General features: G+C 41.7%; 1 protein-coding gene across 1 annotated transcript; it reads right to left on the bottom strand.

Annotated features, from left to right (window-relative positions):
* Nucleotides 1-2565: 2565 nt before the first annotated feature.
* On the bottom strand, nt 2566-9891 carry LOC121940627 (GTPase IMAP family member 8-like). Its single transcript, XM_088076227.1, has 5 exons — nt 9755-9891; nt 8720-8780; nt 7819-7878; nt 4992-6218; nt 2566-4843 (listed from the first exon to the last, which is right to left on the bottom strand). The coding sequence occupies exons 1-5, from the start codon at nt 9845-9847 to the stop codon at nt 3201-3203; spliced, it is 3084 nt and encodes a 1027-aa protein (XP_087932353.1). The 5' UTR covers nt 9848-9891; the 3' UTR covers nt 2566-3200.
* Between the last annotated feature and the right edge of the window lie 1709 nt (nt 9892-11600).

Genomic DNA, 11600 nt, shown 5'->3' on the forward strand with positions numbered 1-11600 from the left:
ATGTTAAGCAGATTTTTATTGATTTATTTGTGGTAGCTGCTGACAGTCTGGGATATGTCAGTGATCAGCAGCTACATTGACTGTGACAGGTCACCTAGTGGAAATAAGGTCAAATGACGTCATCAGGTGGAAAAACAGTCAAAATGCCAAATTCAAAGTCAAAAGCCCAGAATGACACCCAGAAAAAACTCAAATAAAGTGAGTTTGTTCGGTGCTGCTTTACATGAAGGAGAATGAAACAACAGACTCAGACTGGTTGTAGCCACTTTAAAAATGCCCAAAAATACAGGATCATTACAGGATTCATTTAAGTTTGGTTTCAGTTGGATCACGTGACATGCCAAACAGCTGACCGGCGGCGGATGAAAAAAGTAGTGCCAAAAGAAAACGCAGCGTGACGGCGCGGTAAAGCGGTGAAAATGCTCCAAATACAGCGTCCACTTAGATATTGATATTGATTTTTTGTTGTGCCTTTTTTTAAAGAGGCTAAAACACGTTTAGATATGAAACCCTGTGGGGCGCGCAAACCGGGAGCGCGCAGACCAGTATCTGTAGACTGTCCATCAGTGTCTCACACAGTCCCGCTTCAACAACACACAACGGTCCTTTAAAGAGACACACAAGACGCGCTGCCACCCTCTGTCACTTTTTTGGGTGTGTGCTGCTTTGGTTACCATGGATACCGTCATGTTTTTGAGTAAAAGTGTGTTTGGGGGCGCAGTGGATAAACCGGAGCCCCACACGCAAACGTATCTTCGCCGCAGCGGTCGCGGGTTCGATACCGACCTGGACTCTTTGCTGCATGTCCCCCCCTCGCTTTCTCCCCCCCTTCACGCTGAAACTGTCCTGTCCATTTAAGACAGTAAAAGCCCCAAAAATAATCTTTTATACTCCACAACAAATACTTGATAACTTTAATTACTTGTTATTTTACATAATCAGATTGTTTTAAAGTACATTATTTCCCTCTGAAATGTAGTGGAGAAGGAGACTGACACAAGATTAGAATACCCAGGAAAGTAAAAGTACCTCAAACTTGTACCATAGTACTATACTTGAGTAAATGTTGTTAGTTACACTCCACCACTGCCCTTTTTACAAAGATTTGTTTAAATGTGCAAACACGCCATTACTTTAACCCTCCTATTATCCTTGGGGTCAATTTAACCCCATTCAATGTTTATCATTCAAAAAATAATAGTTGACTTTTTTTTTTTGCTTCATATTTCATGACTTTTCCTAATTTGATGGCTACAATTGATTAAGCATAAAATTATCAATATGATATTTTTTCAATGTGTTTAACATATATTACGTGCATTGGTGTTCCTCTGAGGTCAGTTTGACCCCAAGCTGTTTTAGCTGAGTAAAACTTGTCTGTGTGTGTGTGACCCATGTGTGACCTAACACCCCCACACCTGCAGCTGCAGAGTTGATACTTTTGAGTTGATACATGACATGAGGGGTATGAATTTGTGTGTGTGTGTGTGTGTGTGTGTGTGACCTACTACTCACACCTGCTGAATAGAGCTGATATTTCCTGCGCTGTGGAGGGCGGGGTATTCCCGCAAGGACATTAGTAGTTCATGCAAAATAAGGGAGGAGCAAACGTATAAAAGCTTGATCGGCAGCCCTCCTCACTGTGCTCTGTGTTTACTGCAACCTGCACGCTCTCCCTCTCTGTCTCTGTCTCTTCCTCTCTCGAAAACGTCCTCTGGGAAAAGGTTTACTGTCGATGATGTTTTGGAGCAGCTGTTTGACAGTGACGTAGAGGAGAACGTGTCTGAGGCAGAGGATTGTGTTGAGGAGGATCCTGATTTTGAGGCATTCACATCTGATGACCCTCCTGTTGTCACTCAACCACCAGCAGACACGACCCCTTCCAAAATTGGGAAGATAATATGGTCCTTTTCCCCACTTCAACAGCAGGGTAGACTTAGTGATGCTAATATCATCAAAATGGTTCCAGGCCCCACCAGATATGCAGTCAGCCATGCTGAAGACATCAAGTCATCATTTGAGCTCTTCATAACACCATCAATTGAAAATATTGTTCTTGGGATGACAAATTTAGAGGGGAAGTGTATGTATGGGGACAGCTGGAGAGCCTTGGATGTAGCTGACTTGAAACAAATGTGTTTATGAGGTGAAAGGGGGGGTTACCAACATCAATCAACATGGTTTATTCTGTGAGAGTCATGAACGTGCACCGCAAATTAGAAAAAACTGAAAGTTTGACCTGATGGTGGCGCTGCAGGAAAGGTCATATCATCACCAAAACCAACAGGGTTCATACTCTTGTGGTCATTAATGTTGTCAGTAAATTTGAGAAGATTTGGATGAAAACTTTTCAAGATACATTATTTCTAACTGAAAAGTTTGGCCTGATGGTGGCGCTAGAGGACAGGTCAATGTTTCATTATCAAAGGATTATTTATGTTTTCAACAAATACACAAAGTGCCTGACACAAAAAACTTGGTCAACAATTTTCTGTAAATCATTTTCTGGAGGAAATAATGATCATGAAAAACGTAAAACTCAGGCCAGTCAGCGGTGCAGCATACTGATTTTCTAAAAAGGGTTTTAATTTTTTTTCAGCTGTTTTCTGTAACACCGTAAAACACCTTCCAAAACACACAATACGAGCTGACAGCTCACACACACGAATAAAATCAGCTCTCACACTCGTGAAACAAAAGGCAAGGCACAGTGCTGAGCACATACGATGATAGTTTGTGATATTGCATCGACTGTTATAGCACACTATGAGTCCGTACTAAAGGTGCTTATAAGTATCTATAATGCAGGAAAAGCCCGCTCAGTCAACCTGTAGTTTATAACTTGCTAAGAGCATCAATAAGACTCTTATTATATATAATTATTTAGGTTATTATTAAGCTGCTTATTAGTCATTATAAGTCACGTCTATAATGTTTTATGTCTGTTGATGTAGAGCATCAGTGAGCGTTATGTGTTTATGAGTGAAGTCGTTATAATTCACTATGAATGCCTTCATGATGCGTTATAGATGTGGTCCTCACAGAAAGTGTTCCCAGTATTTTTATGTCCATGACGCGCGTGACAGAGCTGTCCACTGTGAGACATCACTGTAAAGTCTCTGCTTTTCTAATTTATTCCACAATAAACGAAGCACGTCTCAAACTGCTCTGCTGTTGTGACATTTACGAGAAACAAATCCTCATAAAATCGAACACCATGATGTTTCTTCTTCTTCCAGAAGTTTCTGTATCAAGTCACTTATTTGTTTTTCATGCATTCGCTGCAGAATTTTCTTTTCTTCGTCGTTTTTCACATTCTTCATTTCCCTTTCATGTTTTTTCAGTAAGTCATCGATTGTTTTCGCATTGTCTGCCTTTTTGGTCACACATTTCACTAATTCAGAAATCTCACTTTGGTGGTCTGTCTTTATTTGTTCCTCTCTGCAGTGTGAAAGAGCCTTTAAGAGGTCGTACTCCTCGTCTTTGTCCTTCAGCTGTTTCTCGTGCTCTTGCTTCTGAGCAGCAAACTGCCTGTCGTATCTTTCTTTGAATTCATTGAACGCTTCAGCTCTCTTTCTGGGTTCCTCTTCATGCGTCCTCATCAGATTCTCCATTTTTGTCTTATATTTCTCCTCCAACTCTTTTCTCTCTTTTTTCTCTTGTTCTCTTCTGATTCGGTCCTCTTTGATTCTCTTATTTTTGTCTCTCTTTCTTTCTTGTTCGTACTCTTCTTGAAGTTTTCTAAGTCTTGTTTGTTCCTCTTGTCGTCTTTGTTCATCTTCTTGATATCTTCTGTCCCACCATTCTTGTTGTTTTCTCTCCCAGTTCTCTCGTTCTTTTCTCATCTCTTCTCTGCTCTCCTCCAGCTTTCTGTCAATTGTTTCCTTTGATTCTGCCACTGATTTTATTTTTTGCTCCAAAGCTGAAACTTTGTGTTCCCAATCCTGTCGCTGAATTTCTTCCTCGAGTTTTTTCTTCCTGTCTTCGTCTTGTCTGATTTCTTGTTCTTTCTGTCTGTCCTCACGTTCCTTTTTGATGTTTTCCTTCATTTTTTGTAGTTGTTTTTCTCTCAGTTTTCTTGCCTTTTCAATTTCTGCTCTCTGTTCATCCATTCTGCTTTTCACCTCTTGCATTTCTTCCTCGTGTTTTCTTCCCATTTCCTCTCTCTGTCTCTCCATCTCGTCTTCCTTCTCCTTCAGGATCCTCCCAACTTCGGCCTCTTGCAGCATCTCATTAGTGTAGCAGCTGCCTCCATTTGTCTTCACCATGGAGTTAATCTTGGTTATCAGCTCTCTGACTTGTGTCCGGTTACCTTCATCATAGTTATTGAACACATGGTATCTTCCTCCACAGTCAGCAATCAGCTTCTTACAGGAATCGTCACATTTCTTTTCTATGTATTCTTCAATGGACACTTCATCAGTTTCCAGTGAATCTCCTCCAGTGAAAAGAATGATGGTGAAGTTTTCAGAATTCTTCCCAAAGACTTCCTTGATTAATTTTAATGTCTCCTTCTCTTCTGGTGTGAATCTGCCGATTTGTAACACCAACAGGAAGACATGTGGTCCTGGAGCCAGAAGACCGATGCATTTCGACAGCTCCTCAGTGACTTCCTCCTGGCTCAAACTACTGTCCAACAGACCAGGAGTGTCGACCACAACAACAGGACGACCGTCCACCTCCCCCGATGCTTTCTGACAGCGTTTGATGTCTGATTTAAGGCTTGATTCAGCTTCAAACTCTTCCCTTCCCAGAATGGTGTTTCCTGAAGAGCTCTTTCCACAGCCGGTCTCCCCGAACAGCACAATCCTGAGACACTCTGGACTCTGCTTCTCAGCATCACCTGTGAAATAAAAACACTTTGAGTTACTTTATATGCAGACAGAGCAATATAAACTGCATGGTGTTATGTGCAGCGGGTTAAAGACACAGAAAAAAGGACTATTATTTACCAGATTTTATATTTAAAACTTGAAATTCACAGTACTTACAGCTGACTGTGCTTTTTGATCTCAGGTCTCTCAGTTCAACCTGAAGTGTGCTGATCTTTTCTCTTTGAGCATGTGCGTATGTTTCTGTTGTGTAGCCATGTGATTCGTCTTTATTGGGTTTTAGTTTCATCTTTTCCACAGCATCCAGCAGCTCTGGGATCTGCTGCTGGTCCTTGATGTTGAGAACAACATATCTTCCTTCACAGCTCTGGCAGAGCTCCTGGATGTCTCTGCTTTTCTTTAGAAAGTTAACAACATCAGGAGCTGTAGGATCTGACTCCACCGTGAACAGAATCAAGGTGAAGTCATTGACTCGAGAGCTGAACGTGTCCTGGATGGTCTCTAACTCTCCCTTGTCTTCATCGGTGAGGGGACCCACAGGTAGGACCAGGATGAAGGCGTGGACGCCCTCAGGATCACAGAGGGACACACACCTGAATGATTCCTCCATCACTGCCTCCTGAGGTTTTCCATACAAGGCAGGCAGCTCCACCAGGGACACTGGACGTCCACACACCTCTCCCTGATGTTTAACACTCTCTGGATGAAGCTCTGTCTGACCTAAAATGGCCTTGGCTGCTGAAGTCTTCCCTGCTCCTGTCCTCCCACACAGAACCAGGTTTAAAGCTGGTCTCATGGGCTCAGACTCTGGTTTCATTATCAAACCTGCATCCTCAGACAGATCACAGCTCACATGCTCTCCAGAGTTCTCCTTTGCAGTTTGACCCAAACGTGTTAACAGCTCTGAACGTTCGAGGTTCTTCTGCTTCAGGTGTCTGTATCTACATTTCTTGATCAGGTCTTTTAAGGGCTGCTCTGGTTCATCTTTGTCTGTGAAACCTGAACTCTCCTCTCTGGGTGGTGATATCAGGATCAATGAATGATCGAATGATTGATCACTGAAGAGTTTCAGGACTCTGCAGAGTCTCACTTTTTGTTCCTCAGTGAAGTTTTCAGGCTGCAGAACCAGCAGGAACACATGAGGTCCAGGATCAGAGAGTCTCATACAGTCTTCTACATGTCCTCTTAATTTGTCTTCAGAGATGTTGGGATGCAGCAGATCTGGAGTGTTGATCAGAACGATGTCTTTCTCCTCCAGCTGTCCTTTGACTCTCAGAAAGTCTGGTTCTTGCTCAGTGTTGAACTTAGTCTCTCCCAGTATGAAGTTCCCAGCCGAGCTCCTCTGAGACCAGCTGTTCCCCAGCAGGACGACCCTCAGCTCAGACACTGAGAAGAAAAACACTGAATTAGAAAAAATACTCAGTGTTGACTTTGTCCAAAATCAAAACAAGATGATTTATGACCAACTAGGAAGTTACAGCTTTTTAAGGTAGACTTCAGTGATTGAAGCATTTTAAACAGGATGTTTCCAGCAGCAGTGCTCGATTTTATTTTGTGCTTCTGGAAGATATATAGTGCATCCGCTGACACTAGGGGAGCGTAATACAACCCTGTTTTTACTAAAACCCTGGAGAAAAGCAGATGAGAGCTGGTAAACAAAAAGATGTCGTGTCAGTCATGTGAGCAGAAACAGGATAAAGCAGATTTACCTCCACGTGGGAGTGTGCCTCTGAGCACCAGTCAAGGTGCGCTCACTGAAGATCTGTAGATCTGTGTTTTATGAGGTCACTGTTACGTTGACCTTTGACCATCAGATTCTAGAAGAAGATGGATGCAAGGTGATGGTGACCTTGACCTTTGATCACCCCATTTTAATTAGCTCATCCTTGAGTCTACTCAAAAGTTTGCACCAAATTAAAAAAAAAATCCCTCAAGGTGTCAGTTACAGTGACAAGGTTACAGTGACCTTCACCTTTGACCTTTGACCACCAAAAAATCTAATCAGCTCCTCAGTGAGTCAATGTGAATGTTTGTGTCAAATTTTAACAAATGCCCTTGAGGTGTTTTTGAGATACGGTGTTCACAGAAACAAACGGACGCCTCTGGCCTTGGCTGTCGCTGGCACGGAGGCATAACAAAGCTCATCGTAAATACTCTCAGACAACACTGGACTTCCACTGTTATACAGATGATACACAACTGTACCTATCAATGAAGCCACAGGAACTGATCAGCTACTAAAAACAGGATGAGCTGCAGTTTCCTGATGTCAAATTCAGACAAAACTATAGTTATTGTACTTGGGCATAAACTCCTCAGAATCTCTTGTTCTAGAGATAAAGTTTCTCTAGACGGCATCGCCCTGGCCTCCCGGCTTTCCGAACCAACAGATCCACAGAGGAGCCGTATCCACTGCTCCTCACAATCTAATGAAGCTGATTGGAAAACTGAACACTCTGGGCTTCAGTACAACACTATACAACTGGATACTGGACTTCCTCACGTGCAGACCCCAGAGAGTTCGGATCGGCAGTCTCACCTCTACATTAGTGCTCAACACCGGAGCCCCCCAGGGCTGTGTGCTCGGCCCCCTCCTGTTCACACTGTACACCCATGACTGCACTCAGACAGTACTGACAGTAAAAGACACACACTCCCGTCTAAATCAGTGGAGCTGAGGTGGAGCAGGTGAACAGGTTCCTCTGAAGTACTGTCTTTATCACACATCACCACCCAGGTTAAAAAAGCACAGAAAAGGCTCTACTTCCTACGGAAACTTAGGAAGGTTAAATTCAGATTAAGATCCTGGTTAACTTCCACATTTATGAATGCATATGAGTCGGAGTTGGGCAGTGTATCAGCCGTTATTGTTAACTTTGCACATATTCAGGTAAAATAAAATGTTTCTGCAGCCATCACAAACAATCTCTGTAATAAGATGTTAATATTCAGAGGAATAATTGTGATTCAGTTCAGAGTAACTCACAGTTTGGTGGCAGAAGTTGAAAGCTGCTGCTCCTCTTCACAGGCTGCAGATCATCTGAAACTGAAAGAGCACAAAACAGTTTTTCACTAACATGAATTCATTCACAACCTTCAGTTAAAGGGACACTGTTGCTGTAGATTTGTATTTTTTGTGTGTGTTCTTGTTAGGGCTGTTTGAACACCAGATTTTGGCCTCCGGACCTTTGGTAGTAATCAACAGCAAATATATGAATCTCGGGTCGTATGGGGATTGTCCTGCTGAACATGAATTTATGCTCATAATTTTGGGCTCAGAATCTGGTTGAATCTAGAATCTGAATCTATTTCTTAGTAGCTGTCATTTACTTTATGTAGTTGCACATTTTAGTATCTGCATCTATAAACTGCAGCAAGCAAACTGAACTGTAAAGCAGCCAGGCCAGTATACTAAGACTGATAACGTTATTTTACAACACGAGTCGCTGACTTGACGTCATAAATGCATAAACATGGCGGCAAAGGTCAATGTTTGTTCAATGGTAAGAAACTTAATTAATTTTTGATCACAAGTAAAGTGTAATCTGGTATAAATGTTAACTTTTGTCCATGTAGAGTGACTTAGATTAAGTATTAAGATATATATAAAAACAAAATAATGTATAAAAACATGAATAAAGTAAAAAAACAAAGCCTCTTGTTTAAATGCTCTAAGCATTAAAAATTCAACCTTTTTCATGTTGTTCCCACTTTACGACCTCAAAGCTCACGAACGCACCAAAGTCAGAAGAACGACTTTCTAGCTCAGAAACTCGTATACGTCACATGACTGCAGCATAACTTCTTACAGTCATTTTCTGGACTTTTACTAAAATGTGGCTTTAACAAACTTCATCTAGCCGACCACTGAGTGTGACTGAACTCACGTGTTTCTGTCGCCATGACGTCGCTCTGCTCAGCTGAAAACCAGCTACCAGGTTTCACAACCTAAAGAGGGAAAATGAAATGTTCAGATGTCTTCTATCTGCTCTCATGCAAGTGTACTTTCTTATTAGCTTTGAGCATTTTTTTGTAATATTTTTAAACGGTTGTTAACGCAACAGTCGCACAAAGCAACATTATGTTGTTATGTTGAATTGTTAAATTAAATATGTTAACAAAATGCAGAAATTTATTCAGAAAAAAAACATTTTCCCAGTATAATGCATTGCAAAAAGTGCAAAAAACAATGTGATATAATAGAAATATGAAAATAAAAGTAGCTTTATGAAATAAAGAAGTGAAAAACAAAAGTAAATACAAAAAATAATGAATATAGTAACAAATCTGTTTCAAATGTACGGTAGAAAAAAACAAATGATCAATTTATTTAAAAAAAATAGAATCTAATAGAAAAATGGCGTAATCAAAACACTAAAATACACTGTATAAAAACGTTTGCATATAGCCTAAGCAAATAGTTTTTTTTCGAGGTTTTAGTAAAAAAGCAGTTTGATCGTAAAAAGTGTCATCCATGCTGTTACAATGGCTGCTAAAGGGTTAAAGGACAAGCTCCTGTCACACAGTGGTGAACATTAGTGTCACATGTTGGCATCAAATTCAGACTGTGCTGTATTCAGTTGGGTTTTATTTTCATTTACAGCGTCCAAACTTTTTGGAATCGGGGTTGTAGCTTCACTGACTGAAAGTTCATTTAGATTTCTGAACTTCTGCTTGACTTCTGTTCTTTTTACTGCAGTTTAATGTACTAAAATATGAAATATGTAAGGGCTGTTTTGATGTCCATGTTGTGGACATGAAGACATATTTGACATTAAAAACTGAGTCAAAGAAAACATCATTAATATTTACAGTGTAAAACTGTTTCACAGTTTTCATAAGTACATAATTATTCTCTGTACAGAAAACTAATAATACCTAAATGCACTGGGTTTTTTTTTTATTTTGTTGAATTTACTCACCAGCTGAAATTGCTGCAGCGTCACCGTCTGAGGAATCAAGAGTGAAAGTAACGAGGAGGAGGAGAGCTTCATATCATCCACAACACGCCTCATATGTTCAGATGTTTCACATGATTAAAAACATGAAACATCGCAACTGCAGAGATAAAAGTGCAAAACAAAAATGTTTGGATTTAGTGTCGGCTGCATGAGCACTTTTCACGTAATATCTTAAAAAGTCATCCCAGGTCCTTACAGGCTCTGTGAGTTATTGTCTTTTAAAAATCTCTAATGTCATTTTGCTTTTTTACTTTTAAACTTTTGGTTAAACTGCAGAAAGTTACTCAAATATTTCTTGATATGATTTTTTCTTACCTTGCAGGCTGCCTCTGCTGCAAAATGAATTTTCATTCATGGATCAATAAAGTCTGATTTAAATATATGTATACCTAAAAGTAAAAGTCCTGCCTTTTATTTGTAAGTGAAAGTACAATAGTATCATCATTTAATGTACTCAAAATATCAAAAGTACTCAGGATGCAGAAAAATTAGGTTGGCAACTTGTACAGTTTTTCTCGATTGCTGAGACAATAAATGAAGCTGGGATCTACCTGATCTTTATCATTACAGCACGTCTTTTCTTAAATTAGGTTGCAGCTTTTTCATTAGTTTCACACATTTTTCACACCTTTAAAACAGTCAACACGGATCTTTGTTAGATTAAACGTGACACAAAACAGAAAACCTTCAACAGTCCCTGTATCCTCCGTTCATTCAATTATTCCATTCTGACGGACACCAGCGGAGACACCAGCAGAGACACCGGCGGAGACACCGGCGGAGACACCAGCAGAGACACCAGCGGAGACAGCAGTGGAAAATGAGAGCATGGCAGACATACAGAGACACCGGCGGAGACACCGGTGGACGTTTGAGCCGCAGTGTAATGACATCACGTAAAATGAAAAAATAAACAACGTAAATTTGACTTGATATTGTCATGATTCCTGCATTCTCCTCCTCTCCTTCACTGCCAGTACTTTTCCACTCACCTCACTCTGCTCCGCTCTACCTGCTAGCCACGCCCACTGCTGCAGCCTGCTCTCCCCTCAGCTGCAGCTCATCTCCAATCAGTGCAGTATTTAAGACTCTCCAGTTCACTCACTCTTTGCCAGATTGTTCCTCTGCCATGCATGACTTTCCAGCGTTCTTTTGCCAGATTTCCTGTTGCCGACTCAGCTTGTTCCCGACCAACCCTCCGTGCCTGCCACCCGGTGTACCTACCTGCCTTCTGTCCCTGACCACGTGCTTCGCTTCGGCGTTCCGCATCTCTGACGGCTTCACTGGCAAAGACCTCCCCGCTCGACCACGACGATCCTTCAGCCTGCTCCTCGACGGTACCGTTGCATCCTCGGACTGTTTCCTCGGCTACGGATCCCCTGCCTGTCCCCGACCACGGCCCAGCGTTTTCCCCGACGACGATTCCACACGTGTTGTCGGTTCCTCGAGCTACGGGGTTTCCTACTCTCCAGCCACAGTGAGTTCCAGCTTCGTGTCTTCGCCTCGTGGGATTACCAGAGACATTAACTGGGTAATTCACCCGAAGAACGGACTGAACATTTGTGAGCTGATCTTTATTTGTGTTGGCGATAATAAAGCTTATTACCAACTGACTTTGAGTGTTGGCGTACTGCTTCTGGGTTCATACACACCCCGTTTCAGTACAATCTGGCCAACAATGGACCCAGCAGACCCTAGCACTCTGCAGTCTCGCCTAGCCCGTGTTGAAGGAATGCTCCAGCAACACGAGGTTCAGCTTTCCTCCAACGCGGCTGAGGCTCGCCATTCCGCCTCGGCGTTGGAGCGA

This window comes from Plectropomus leopardus, chromosome 4 (assembly GCF_026936395.1).
Source record: "Plectropomus leopardus strain MGB_pleo_1.0 chromosome 4, ASM2693639v1, whole genome shotgun sequence".
Classification (NCBI taxonomy): domain Eukaryota; kingdom Metazoa; phylum Chordata; class Actinopteri; order Perciformes; family Serranidae; genus Plectropomus; species Plectropomus leopardus.

Excerpts from the sequence above, each read along its gene's own strand:
- LOC121940627 (XM_088076227.1), bottom strand. The coding sequence starts at position 9,847 with ATGAGGCGTGTTGTGGATGATATGAAGCTCTCCTCCTCCTCGTTACTT. Across the intron at positions 8,781-9,754 it reads CGCTGCAGCAATTTCAGCTG|GTTGTGAAACCTGGTAGCTG; the intron begins GTGAGTAAATTC and ends TTCCCTCTTTAG. Across the intron at positions 7,879-8,719 it reads CGTCATGGCGACAGAAACAC|TTTCAGATGATCTGCAGCCT; the intron begins GTGAGTTCAGTC and ends GTGCTCTTTCAG.